The sequence below is a fragment of the Myxine glutinosa genome, chromosome 5 (assembly GCF_964187855.1).
Source record: "Myxine glutinosa chromosome 5, kmMyxGlut1.1, whole genome shotgun sequence".
In the NCBI taxonomy this organism is placed as follows: Eukaryota; Metazoa; Chordata; class Myxini; order Myxiniformes; family Myxinidae; genus Myxine; species Myxine glutinosa.
In genome coordinates, this window is record NC_136265.1 from 23,740,089 (window position 1) to 23,755,572 (window position 15,484).

Here is a 15,484-nt window from a genome sequence, read left to right on the forward strand (position 1 = left end):
TTTGTAAGTGGGAAAACCTGCAAAATCGGCAGTGTATCAAATACTTGTTCTCCCCACTGTACATACACACACACACAAATATATACAGTACATAAACACACACAAATATATACATACACACACACACAGAAATATATACATACAGACACACACACAAATATATACATACACACACACACACAAATATATACATACACACACACACACAAATATATACATACACACACACAACTATATACATACACACACACACAAATATATACATACACACACACACACACACACACACAAATATATACATACACACACACACACACAAATATATACATACACACACACACAAATATATACATACACACACACACACAAATATATACATACACACACACAACTATATACATACACACACACACAAATATATACATACACATACACACACACACACACCCGCACACACACAAATATATACATACATACACACACACACACACACACAAATATATACATACATACACACACACACACACACACGCTAACGGAGGTGGATACATCGAGACCTGGGAGGGCTCCGTTCCACCTTCTGAAACCCACATTTGAAAATAACAACCAACGACATATACAAATATGTACTCACACATATATCTATGTAGAGGTACTTCCAGGTATTTACGTCACAGATGCGTTCTTGGAAAACATCAATTAAATGGAACTTCAAAATCCAATTGACTACTAAATGGGGAATGCATTCCTGCCAGAAAAAAAAAATTGAGTGAAAATTTTTCAAAGACGTTTTACTCTCCCTAATCCGTTGATTTATTTATCCTAACGCTCCCGTTATGTTAATCATTCGTTTTTAAAATTTGATATTTAGTTTAATTATTTTTCCTTCCTAACTCCGGAGATTCGCCACAAAATACCCAGCCGCAGACTTCGCAGCAATCTAGCTGGATAATTATTTTTGTCATACTCAATGAAACCAGCTCAACAAAGCTGGTTAATTTTGGAACATTCCTTAATCTTTTCTTCAGTCATTATATAATTATCTGAGCAGTAGAAAAACTTAAATTTAATACTTTGGCCATTTCACATTTTCTTGTGTAAATATGGAGAAGGAGGGATCAATCTGAACCTTGCTTGCTTAAAGTAATTAGGTATATATGCTTAGTTATATGAATCGTTAATTTCTTTATATTGTCAGATTTCACTTCAGATTTTGACACTTAATTAGTTCACATGCTCCGAACATCAGATCCGAAATAATATTTTGATTATATACTTTAGTTATTCCGTGAGAGTAGATTGTGTTTACAATGCAAGGCACATTTGAATAGGCCGAAACAAAATGGCAGGGTAAGAACCCAGCGATGCAGCAGAGGGCTGACGAAGATGGTGCACTGCCATTTTGTTAAGGCTTATTTTGGGGTTTTTTGCGATGAGCACACACTAAATGATCTTCAAAAGGTGTTCAAACACACCCAAACACCCAGTTTTCATTCATGTACCTCCTTAAAGGTTGGTAAGTATGCATGAAAAGTTTGAGGCCCATAAGTTTCATGGTTTTGGAGTTATGGAGGGGACGCACACACTATCACACATGCGCACACACACTCTTTCCTTTATATTATAGATTGGTTAGAGAATTTGACTCGTACGGAATGACGACATTTGTGAGGGTTCTTGATGTCATCACTTAAATTTCACCACTAATCTCATCTTGAACATCGAATTGTGAAATTGTTTTTGGATTAATTTTTGTTGTTTTTATTGTTTATCAGTCAAACTGACCTTAATTCCATCACACACCTCATTTTTCCAGAATGTGGTGGGAACTTCGACTTAAACTCTGGAGTAATTACCTCCCAACTGTGGCCACAAAGCTATCCACCAAACACCATATGCGATTTCTTCATTGAGACAATAATGGGAAAGGTGTTGGCCCTGGAATTTCTGCATCTCCAATTGGATCCCGGGGAGGGCGAGTCCTCATGCTCCCTGGTCGGTGACCGGTTGATTGTTCGAGATGGCATGGACGGAACGGCAGCCATCTTGGGGGAGTTTTGTGGGCACATCCCATTGCCCGAGACCATTCACTCCACTGGGCATCAACTGTGGCTCCATTTTGTGTCTGATGCTGAAGGTTCAGATGTCGGTTTCCACGCTACTTATTTATCAGGTGTAATCAGTCTTCCCTAACCCCATTCCATGGCCTTGATCCCTAACTTATTTAATTTAAATTTTTTAAAATTAAATTCAAAATTCCTTTAAGGTTTTTTCTTTACTTAACAATCACTTTATTTTACTTCTTTTTTTTCCCCCTAGAAAGGCCAGCTAGTTTATTCAAGGTCCACTTATTGACCGCCTGTACTAATAATCATAGCTCGATCTACGTTTTGAGTAAATTTATTTTGCAAGTATGTTTGTTTTCCTATACTTTTGTGTCTCTAAGCTCACTTTTTGTCTTGTATGAGTAACAATCGCTGTAGACATCCTTAATTTGGGGTGGAGAACCCATCCGACATCATGCGTATGCATCCAATTGGGGGGGGTTCCTGCAAATTTTGGCCAGTCTTCTGTTAATATATTGAATATCGAATGTCGTTATGTGTCATTGGTTCTTTGTTTTGTGGAACTTCCAAAATGCCGGATCTTTCTGATTGTCATCACCAATCACCTGAGATGCTTGGTTCAACGTTCATCATAATGGAGATGTCCTGGAGAATGTGGAGTCAATACTAGGTAAAACATGATGGGAAAGGCAAGACTGTTTCGGTCGTGGTATCCGACAGACATTCCATAACTTGTATTTGATATTGAAGTTGAACTCGTGTGTTTTTTTTTATTGCACAAAATGGACCCTATATCAATATGGCACATGATAGAATGAAAGACAAATTTAAATGAGCCTGCTATAGAGATTATGGGCTATATAAAAAATATTTCAAAGGCCTTGAATATCACTTGGAGCACAGTCAAGACAATTATTAAGAAGTCGAAGGTGTATGGTACCACCAAGACCCTGCCGAGGTCAGGCCGTCCCTCCAAACGGGATGACCAAGCAGGGAGGAGACTGTTCAGAGGCCACCAAGAGCCCAATGGCAACTTTGAAAGAGCTACAGGCCTTTATGGCAAAGAATGGTCACTGTGTGCATGTAACAACAACATCCCAAGCACTCCACAAATCTGGCCTGTACGGTAGGGTGGCAAGAAGGAAGCCATTACTCAAAAAAGCCCACCTTGAGTCCCATTTGAGGTATGGATGAAACCACTCCAGAAATTCTGAAGTCATGTGGCAAAAAGTTTTGTGGTCTGATGAAACCAAGATGGATCTTTTTGGTCTAAATGCAAAACGTTACATTTGGCATAAACCCAACACAGCACATCACCCAAAGAACACCATCCCTATTGTGAAGCATGGTGGTGGCAGCATCATGTTATGGGGATGTTTCTCATCAGCAGGGACTGGGGAACCTGTCAGGATAGAAGGGAAAATGTATGGGGCAAAATACAGAAAAATCCTAGAGGAAAACCTGCTGAAATTCCTGGCAGAAAGCTGAAATTGGGATGGAAATTCACCTGTCAGCATGACAATGACCCGAAGCACACAGCCAAAGCTACACTGGAGTGGCTAAGGAACAAAAAGATTAATGTCCTCGAGTGGCCCAGTCAGAGCCCCGACTTAAATCCAATCAAAAATACGTGGCATGAGTTGAATCAATGCAACGATTGCTGTCCATCGACACTCCCCACGCAACTTGACTGAGCTTGAACAGTTTTGTTCAGAAGAATGGGCAAATATTGCCCAATCAAGGTGTGTAAAGTTGGTAGAGACCTATCCCAACAGACTCACAGCTGTAATTGCTGTCAAAGGTGTTTCCACCAAGTATTAACTCAGAGGGGTGGACACTTATCCAACCAAGATATTCTAGTTTTGTATTTTCTGAAATATGTGGAATTTGTTTTTCACTTGGAAGTTGTGGGTTAGGATGTGTAAATAAAGGTGGAAAAAGTCTGAATTAATGCAATTAATTCCAGGCAATAAGGTAACAAAAGGTGAAAATTTTGAAAGGGGGTGTAGACTTTCTATAGGCACTATTTATATGTATATATATATATGTATATAATACATACACTGCCATGCAAAGGTCTAAGATGCATTGAGGAGTTACAATATATGGATGTTTTGAGCATCAACAATTTAATTAAAGCCTCCACTAGTGTTTTATACTATTTACAATAACATTTAATAACAAAAATAACATTTTCCCACATATATCAATTTAATTATTTGCAATAACATGAACTGTTATTGTGAGAAGTTTAGTTTGGGTGAGAAGAAACCAAGCTCGTCATTTAGCAATTAGTGTAGCAGCATAGCAAACCTGTTGTGCATTTTGTGATACAAGCACCAAATTTGGCACAAATGTACATTAATATGTTGCGAACATTTTCAGATATTGGGCCACTTGAAATTCCGTAATTTTTTTTTTCAAATTTTTTCAAATTTCGTAATTTCAAATTTTTCAGGTGACACCGTCACAATTTCGGTCTTCGAGGCCGGCCGATATAGTGGGGCGGCTTAGCCCAAATATTCAAAAGAATTGTGCATTTTGTGATACAAGCACCAAATTTGGCACAAATGTACATTAATATGTTGCGAACATTGTGTGGTCAGCAATGAAGACGAGAGTCTGAATTACATGTATGCAAAAGACCTTGTGAACCAGTGAAGCAAATACACGGGTAAGCATGAATTAAATCTAGGGCATGATATAATTTCCATGATGTTTACCTCTACACTCAATGGTGGAAGGAGGTAATGTTTTGATCCCAGCTTGTCTGTATGTCTGTTTGTCTGTTAGTCCACAAAATTCCAGACAAAGCTTGTAGTAGTGGTAGTTGTAGTGGTAGTGGTGATAACAGAAATTGTTATATAGAACTGAACTTATATTATTATTATATGCAGAAAATAACTTCATTTCTATATGCCCTGCAGTGGACAGGTTAATTGGTTTATGCACTGAAGGGGTCACCCTGGTGTGCACTGCTGTGTTCTGCCTCACTCAGTTGTTCAGGTATGATGTACTCAGCACAAGCTTCCGGTCGGCCCGGAGGTGGGGGTGCGGGGCCTGTCACGGAACGTCAAAACAAACGGCCTGCCGGGGCCGCCCAAAAGTCGGGCGTGAGGGGCGCGTCCACTAATGGAACGCCTCTCGCTTCCCAGATCGAGGGCCACGTGGTCAGGAGAACCTCGTCCCTTCCGGTCACACTTTGCCTATCGGCCGGCCTCGAAGACCGAAATTGTGACGGTGTCACCCGAAAAATTTGAAATTACGAAATTTGAAAAAATTTGAAAAAAAAAATTACGGAATTTCAAGTGGCCCAATATCTGAAAATGTTCGCAACATATTAATGTACATTTGTGCTAAATTTGGTGCTTGTATCACAAAATGCACAATTCTTTTGAATATTTGGGCTAAGCCGCCCCACTAAATCTTTCATTCACATTGATCAGAATCTTCAAAAACTTGTGATCACAACAAGTCAAAGTAAACTACACATGAGCAGCTTATATGAAGTGTTGTCGCTAATCAATCACATTTAGCAATCAAATATAATTGATGACTCATTGTCAGGTGTCCTCTCTACACCTCACGCAGGTAAAGGCCCACTTTTCATACTGCAGAATACAGATGTATCAGGATTAACTGTTCGCTTCAAACAAAATGGCTGCAATTTCACAAGAAGATCCCAATAGAAATGTGTTTCTGTATAAAGAAGGAAAAACATCAGGTCACTTTTTTAAATCTCGACTTGGAGGATGTGTTGTCACACACCTGGAATAATTAAAACTTATTTGCAAAGGAAAGAGGAAGCTGGAGCCCTTCAACGCATGGAACGACTCCCTCAAAGGCCAGATCCCGATATCATTGAAGATGTACGGCCTACTAGGACAAAGAAAACGTATAAAAGAATTCCAGAAACTTGGATGATCTTTGGAAGGTTTTGAAAGAAGTGTGGAACACCATTCCACATGGGTTTATAAAAATTTATTTGAAAATGTCCCAGAAGAATGTCAATGGTTCTGAAGGAAAATGGTGGCCGTACTAACACTGTTACGTTACTTATATCAAGGTATACTGTGTAGAGGTAAAGGTGTATTTTTTATTGAACACAAAGTTTGAGTTTTATGATTTTCTCAATTGTTGCCGTAGAATGGCCTTGCAGCGCACATTTTGATGAGCCCGGAATATTTGCCACACCCGGATATCCCTTATCCCATCCTCCAAATCAACACTGCAACTGGACCATCCAGGCACCTGCAAGTTACACAGTACGTGCTGAAACCTATAATGAGCTCCTCCATGTATATTCCGAAATCCTTGCCTATTCACTGAAATAGTGAAACCTATTCACTGTCATGAATAACCGAAGCATATTTGTTGCTCTGGTCTTCCACCTGCCTTTTCCAACTTTGTTCTCGCACAAATATTTCCGATTCCGGATGTTGGGTCCTCCATTAGCCTCATTACATTTCTGTACACCCACCTTTCCTATGCCATCTCCAGGCGCTGCATGACGTCATTGCCGGGCACCGAAGGGGGCCTGACAATGACGCACGCTGAAAGGGAGTACTCAGTTTTCACTCTGGTTGTTTGTTTTCTTGTTTTCTTGTTTTCTTGTTGTACACCGCTCCTTTCCTATGCCATCTCCAGGCATTGCAAATCGTCATTGCCGGGCACCAAAGGGGGCTCGGCAGTGACGCACGCTGAAAGAGAGTACTCAGTTTTCACTCTGGTTTCTTGTTTGTTGTACACCGCTCCTTTCCTATGCCATCTCCAGGCATTGCAAATCGTCATTGCTGGGCACCGAAGGGGGTTCGGCAGTGACGCACGCTGAAAGAGAGTACTCAGTTTTCACTCTGGTTTCTTGTTTGTTTGTTTTCTTGTTTGTTTTCTTTCTTGTTTCCTTGGTTGTCCGGACGATATCTCAGCCATCCTTTGAGCTAGGAAGCTGAAATTTCGGCACAAGAGTGAGCAAGTCCTTTCTCAAAAACGGTATCTTTTTTTTTTTGATTAATCAATAAATTGAGGAGTTATTTAATTATTAGCGATTAATTAAGTACTTATTTAATTAATCAAATTTCCTTTCTCTTCTGACCATTAACTCAGGCACCTTTTGAGTTAGGAAGCTGATATTTGGACATGCCAATGACCAGGTGATTTGGCTGCAAAGGATATTTTTGATTTATTAATTAATCAATTAATCGATTAATTATTTAATTATTCGATTAATGACAAAAAATTTTTTTTTTTTTAAAGTTACAGATTCTGATGAAATAGTGGTAGTTTATGTGTTCTCTGACCAAATTGATTAATAATTTAATTTTTTAATGATTATTATTTATTTATTTTCATTATTAATCATTTATTTATTTTCTTTCTCATTTGGCCAATATCTCAGGCACCTTTTGAGCTGGGAAGCTAATATTTGGACATGAGTGACCAAGTGATGTGGCTATCAAGGATATTTTTGATTTATTGATTAATCATTTCATCTATTAATTATTTATTGATTAATCGATTAATTATTTATTGAGTAATCAATTAATTATTTAATTTTTTATAAATGACTTATTTAATTAAATTTCTAAAATATACATCTTCGGATGAAGCACTAGTGGTTTAGTTATGCGATTAGCCAATTGATTATGAAAATATTTTGTGATAATCTTTTATTGATTTTAATTATACAATTAATCAATCAATTAGTGTACACCTCTCCCTCCCAATGCAGCCTCAATGAGCTGCACTGCGGTATTGCCGGGCGCCAGAGGCGCCCCGGCAATGCCGCGCTGCAGCATATTTAATTATTTGGCATGGGGCGGTGTACTTTGAATGTATGTGTACTTGTTGTACACCGCTCCTTTCCTATGCCATCTCCAGGCATTGCAAATCGTCATTGCTGGGCACCGAAGGGGGCTCGGCAGTGACGCACGCTGAAAGAGAGTACTCAGTTTTCACTCTGGTTTCTTGTTTGTTTGTTTTCTTGGTTGTCCGGACGATATCTCAGCCATCCTTTGAGCTAGGAAGCTGAAATTTCGGCACAGTCGTGAGCAAGTCCTTTGTCAAATACGGTATTTTTTGTTTTTTGAATAATCAATTAATTGAGGAGTTATTTAATTATTAGCGTTTAATTAAGTACTTATTTAATTAATTAAATTTCATTTCTCTTCTGACCATTATTAACTCAGGCACCTTTTGAGTTAGGAAGCTGATATTTGGACATGCCAATGACCAGGTGATTTGGCTGCAAAGGATATTTTTGATTTATTAATTAATCAATTAATCGATTAATTATTTAATTATTCGATTAATGACCCAAAAAATTTTTTTTTTTAAGTTACAGATTCTGATGAAATAGTGGTAGTTTATGTGTTCTCTGACCAAATTGATTACCAATTTAATTTTTTTATGATTATTATTTATTTATTTTCATTATTAATCATTTATTTATTTTCTTTCTCATTTGGCCAATATCTCAGGCACCTTTTGAGCTGGGAAGCTAATATTTGGACATAAGTGACCAAGTGATGTGGCTATCAAGGATATTTTTGATTTATTGATTAATCATTTCATCTATTAATTATTTATTGATTAATCGATTAATTATTTATTGAGTAATCAATTAATTATTTAATTTTTTATAAATGACTTATTTAATTAAATTTCTAAAAGATACATCTTCGGATGAAGCACTAGTGGTTTAGTTATGCGATTAGCCAATGGATTATGAAAATATTTTGTGATAATCTTTTATTGATTTTAATTATACAATTAATCAATCAATTAGTGTACACCTCTCCCTCCCAATGCAGCCTTAATGAGCTGCACTGCGGTATTGCCGGGCGCCGGAGGCGCCCCGGCAATGCCGCGCTGCAGCATATTTAATTATTTGGCATGGGGCGGTGTACTTTGAATGTATGTGTACTTGTTTGTTTTCTTTCTTGGTTGTCCGGACGATATCTCAGCCATCCTTTGAGCTAGGAAGCTGAAATTTCGGCACAGTCGTGAGCAAGTCCTTTGTCAAATACGGTATTTTTTGTTTTTTGAATAATCAATTAATTGAGGAGTTATTTAATTATTAGCGTTTAATTAAGTACTTATTTAATTAATTAAATTTCATTTCTCTTCTGACCATTATTAACTCAGGCACCTTTTGAGTTAGGAAGCTGATATTTGGACATGCCAATGACCAGGTGATTTGGCTGCAAAGGATATTTTTGATTTATTAATTAATCAATTAATCGATTAATTATTTAATTATTCGATTAATGACCCAAAAAAAATTTTTTTTTAAGTTACAGATTCTGATGAAATAGTGGTAGTTTATGTGTTCTCTGACCAAATTGATTACCAATTTAATTTTTTTATGATTATTATTTATTTATTTTCATTATTAATCATTTATTTATTTTCTTTCTCATTTGGCCAATATCTCAGGCACCTTTTGAGCTGGGAAGCTAATATTTGGACATAAGTGACCAAGTGATGTGGCTATCAAGGATATTTTTGATTTATTGATTAATCATTTCATCTATTAATTATTTATTGATTAATCGATTAATTATTTATTGAGTAATCAATTAATTATTTAATTTTTTATAAATGACTTATTTAATTAAATTTCTAAAAGATACATCTTCGGATGAAGCACTAGTGGTTTAGTTATGCGATTAGCCAATTGATTATGAAAATATTTTGTGATAATCTTTTATTGATTTTAATTATACAATTAATCAATCAATTAGTGTACACCTCTCCCTCCCAATGCAGCCTTAATGAGCTGCACTGCGGTATTGCCGGGCGCCGGAGGCGCCCCGGCAATGCCGCGCTGCAGCATATTTAATTATTTGGCATGGGGCGGTGTACTTTGAATGTATGTGTACTTGTTTGTTGTCTTGTTTGTTTTCTTGTTTGTTGTACACCGCTCCTTTCCTATGCCATCTCCAGGCATTGCAAATCGTCATTGCCGGGCACCAAAGGGGGCTCGGCAGTGACGCACGCTGAAAGAGAGTACTCAGTTTTCACTCTGGTTTCTTGTTTGTTGTACACCGCTCCTTTCCTATGCCATCTCCAGGCATTGCAAATCGTCATTGCCGGGCACCAAAGGGGGCTCGGCAGTGACGCACGCTGAAAGAGAGTACTCAGTTTTCACTCTGGTTTCTTGTTTGTTGTACACCGCTCCTTTCCTATGCCACCTCCAGGCATTGCAAATCGTCATTGCCGGGCACCGAAGGGGGCTCGGCAGTGACGCACGCTGAAAGAGAGTACTCAGTTTTCACTCTGGTTTCTTGTTTGTTTTCTTGGTTGTCCGGACGATATCTCAGCCATCCTTTGAGCTAGGAAGCTGAAATTTCGGCACAGTAGTGAGCAAGTCCTTTGTCAAATACGGTATTTTTTGTTTTTTGAATAATCAATTAATTGAGGAGTTATTTAATTATTAGCGTTTAATTAAGTACTTATTTAATTAATTAAATTTCATTTATCTTCTGACCATTATTAACTCAGGCACCTTTTGAGTTAGGAAGCTGATATTTGGACATGCCAATGACCAGGTGATTTGGCTGCAAAGGATATTTTTGATTTATTAATTAATCAATTAATCGATTAATTATTTAATTATTCGATTAATGACAAAAAATTTTTTTTTTTTTAAGTTACAGATTCTGATGAAATAGTGGTAGTTTATGTGTTCTCTGACCAAATTGATTAATAATTTAATTTTTTTATGATTATTATTTATTTATTTTCATTATTAATCATTTATTTATTTTCTTTCTCATTTGGCCAATATCTCAGGCACCTTTTGAGCTGGGAAGCTAATATTTGGACATGAGTGACCAAGTGATGTGGCTATCAAGGATATTTTTGATTTATTGATTAATCATTTCATCTATTAATTATTTATTGATTAATCGATTAATTATTTATTGAGTAATCAATTAATTATTTAATTTTTTATAAATGACTTATTTAATTAAATTTCTAAAAGATACATCTTCGGATGAAGCACTAGTGGTTTAGTTATGCGATTAGCCAATTGATTATGAAAATATTTTGTGATAATCTTTTATTGATTTTAATTATACAATTAATCAATCAATTAGTGTACACCTCTCCCTCCCAATGCAGCCTCAATGAGCTGCACTGCGGTATTGCCGGGCGCCAGAGGCGCCCCGGCAATGCCGCGCTGCAGCATATTTAATTATTTGGCATGGGGCGGTGTACTTTGAATGTATGTGTACTTGTTTGTTTTCTTTCTTGGTTGTCCGGACGATATCTCAGCCATCCTTTGAGCTAGGAAGCTTAAATTTCGGCACAGTCGTGAGCAAGTCCTTTGTCAAATACGGTATTTTTTGTTTTTTGAATAATCAATTAATTGAGGAGTTATTTAATTATTAGCGTTTAATTAAGTACTTATTTAATTAATTAAATTTCATTTCTCTTCTGACCATTATTAACTCAGGCACCTTTTGAGTTAGGAAGCTGATATTTGGACATGCCAATGACCAGGTGATTTGGCTGCAAAGGATATTTTTGATTTATTAATTAATCAATTAATCGATTAATTATTTAATTATTCGATTAATGACCCAAAAAAATTTTTTTTTTAAGTTACAGATTCTGATGAAATAGTGGTAGTTTATGTGTTCTCTGACCAAATTGATTACCAATTTAATTTTTTTATGATTATTATTTATTTATTTTCATTATTAATCATTTATTTATTTTCTTTCTCATTTGGCCAATATCTCAGGCACCTTTTGAGCTGGGAAGCTAATATTTGGACATAAGTGACCAAGTGATGTGGCTATCAAGGATATTTTTGATTTATTGATTAATCATTTCATCTATTAATTATTTATTGATTAATCGATTAATTATTTATTGAGTAATCAATTAATTATTTAATTTTTTATAAATGACTTATTTAATTAAATTTCTAAAAGATACATCTTCGGATGAAGCACTGGTGGTTTAGTTATGCGATTAGCCAATTGATTATGAAAATATTTTGTGATAATCTTTTATTGATTTTAATTATACAATTAATCAATCAATTAGTGTACACCTCTCCCTCCCAATGCAGCCTTAATGAGCTGCACTGCGGTATTGCCGGGCGCCGGAGGCGCCCCGGCAATGCCGCGCTGCAGCATATTTAATTATTTGGCATGGGGCGGTGTACTTTGAATGTATGTGTACTTGTTTGTTTTCTTTCTTGGTTGTCCGGACGATATCTCAGCCATCCTTTGAGCTAGGAAGCTGAAATTTCGGCACAGTCGTGAGCAAGTCCTTTGTCAAATACGGTATTTTTTGTTTTTTGAATAATCAATTAATTGAGGAGTTATTTAATTATTAGCGTTTAATTAAGTACTTATTTAATTAATTAAATTTCATTTCTCTTCTGACCATTATTAACTCAGGCACCTTTTGAGTTAGGAAGCTGATATTTGGACATGCCAATGACCAGGTGATTTGGCTGCAAAGGATATTTTTGATTTATTAATTAATCAATTAATCGATTAATTATTTAATTATTCGATTAATGACCCAAAAAAATTTTTTTTTTAAGTTACAGATTCTGATGAAATAGTGGTAGTTTATGTGTTCTCTGACCAAATTGATTACCAATTTAATTTTTTTATGATTATTATTTATTTATTTTCATTATTAATCATTTATTTATTTTCTTTCTCATTTGGCCAATATCTCAGGCACCTTTTGAGCTGGGAAGCTAATATTTGGACATAAGTGACCAAGTGATGTGGCTATCAAGGATATTTTTGATTTATTGATTAATCATTTCATCTATTAATTATTTATTGATTAATCGATTAATTATTTATTGAGTAATCAATTAATTATTTAATTTTTTATAAATGACTTATTTAATTAAATTTCTAAAAGATACATCTTCGGATGAAGCACTAGTGGTTTAGTTATGCGATTAGCCAATTGATTATGAAAATATTTTGTGATAATCTTTTATTGATTTTAATTATACAATTAATCAATCAATTAGTGTACACCTCTCCCTCCCAATGCAGCCTTAATGAGCTGCACTGCGGTATTGCCGGGCGCCGGAGGCGCCCCGGCAATGCCGCGCTGCAGCATATTTAATTATTTGGCATGGGGCGGTGTACTTTGAATGTATGTGTACTTGTTTGTTGTCTTGTTTGTTTTCTTGTTTGTTGTACACCGCTCCTTTCCTATGCCATCTCCAGGCATTGCAAATCGTCATTGCCGGGCACCAAAGGGGGCTCGGCAGTGACGCACGCTGAAAGAGAGTACTCAGTTTTCACTCTGGTTTCTTGTTTGTTGTACACCGCTCCTTTCCTATGCCATCTCCAGGCATTGCAAATCGTCATTGCCGGGCACCAAAGGGGGCTCGGCAGTGACGCACGCTGAAAGAGAGTACTCAGTTTTCACTCTGGTTTCTTGTTTGTTGTACACCGCTCCTTTCCTATGCCACCTCCAGGCATTGCAAATCGTCATTGCCGGGCACCGAAGGGGGCTCGGCAGTGACGCACGCTGAAAGAGAGTACTCAGTTTTCACTCTGGTTTCTTGTTTGTTTTCTTGGTTGTCCGGACGATATCTCAGCCATCCTTTGAGCTAGGAAGCTGAAATTTCGGCACAGTAGTGAGCAAGTCCTTTGTCAAATACGGTATTTTTTGTTTTTTGAATAATCAATTAATTGAGGAGTTATTTAATTATTAGCGTTTAATTAAGTACTTATTTAATTAATTAAATTTCATTTATCTTCTGACCATTATTAACTCAGGCACCTTTTGAGTTAGGAAGCTGATATTTGGACATGCCAATGACCAGGTGATTTGGCTGCAAAGGATATTTTTGATTTATTAATTAATCAATTAATCGATTAATTATTTAATTATTCGATTAATGACAAAAAATTTTTTTTTTTTTAAGTTACAGATTCTGATGAAATAGTGGTAGTTTATGTGTTCTCTGACCAAATTGATTAATAATTTAATTTTTTTATGATTATTATTTATTTATTTTCATTATTAATCATTTATTTATTTTCTTTCTCATTTGGCCAATATCTCAGGCACCTTTTGAGCTGGGAAGCTAATATTTGGACATGAGTGACCAAGTGATGTGGCTATCAAGGATATTTTTGATTTATTGATTAATCATTTCATCTATTAATTATTTATTGATTAATCGATTAATTATTTATTGAGTAATCAATTAATTATTTAATTTTTTATAAATGACTTATTTAATTAAATTTCTAAAAGATACATCTTCGGATGAAGCACTAGTGGTTTAGTTATGCGATTAGCCAATTGATTATGAAAATATTTTGTGATAATCTTTTATTGATTTTAATTATACAATTAATCAATCAATTAGTGTACACCTCTCCCTCCCAATGCAGCCTCAATGAGCTGCACTGCGGTATTGCCGGGCGCCAGAGGCGCCCCGGCAATGCCGCGCTGCAGCATATTTAATTATTTGGCATGGGGCGGTGTACTTTGAATGTATGTGTACTTGTTTGTTTTCTTTCTTGGTTGTCCGGACGATATCTCAGCCATCCTTTGAGCTAGGAAGCTTAAATTTCGGCACAGTCGTGAGCAAGTCCTTTGTCAAATACGGTATTTTTTGTTTTTTGAATAATCAATTAATTGAGGAGTTATTTAATTATTAGCGTTTAATTAAGTACTTATTTAATTAATTAAATTTCATTTCTCTTCTGACCATTATTAACTCAGGCACCTTTTGAGTTAGGAAGCTGATATTTGGACATGCCAATGACCAGGTGATTTGGCTGCAAAGGATATTTTTGATTTATTAATTAATCAATTAATCGATTAATTATTTAATTATTCGATTAATGACCCAAAAAAATTTTTTTTTTAAGTTACAGATTCTGATGAAATAGTGGTAGTTTATGTGTTCTCTGACCAAATTGATTACCAATTTAATTTTTTTATGATTATTATTTATTTATTTTCATTATTAATCATTTATTTATTTTCTTTCTCATTTGGCCAATATCTCAGGCACCTTTTGAGCTGGGAAGCTAATATTTGGACATAAGTGACCAAGTGATGTGGCTATCAAGGATATTTTTGATTTATTGATTAATCATTTCATCTATTAATTATTTATTGATTAATCGATTAATTATTTATTGAGTAATCAATTAATTATTTAATTTTTTATAAATGACTTATTTAATTAAATTTCTAAAAGATACATCTTCGGATGAAGCACTGGTGGTTTAGTTATGCGATTAGCCAATTGATTATGAAAATATTTTGTGATAATCTTTTATTGATTTTAATTATACAATTAATCAATCAATTAGTGTACACCTCTCCCTCCCAATGCAGCCTTAATGAGCTGCACTGCGGTATTGCCGGGCGCCGGAGGCGCCCCGGCAATGCCGCGC

The 15,484-nt window shown here is 35.8% G+C and overlaps 1 protein-coding gene across 1 annotated transcript in view; it reads left to right on the forward strand.

Annotated features, from left to right (window-relative positions):
* Nucleotides 1-15,484, forward strand: part of LOC137428759 (uncharacterized) — a 99,625-nt gene that overhangs the window by 59,548 nt on the left and 24,593 nt on the right. Inside the window, exons 7-8 of the mRNA XM_068118655.2 lie at nucleotides 1,817-2,173; nucleotides 6,213-6,331. Coding sequence (XP_067974756.2) covers nucleotides 1,817-2,173; nucleotides 6,213-6,331 — 476 coding nt within the window. The remainder of the gene's footprint in view (nucleotides 1-1,816; nucleotides 2,174-6,212; nucleotides 6,332-15,484) is intronic.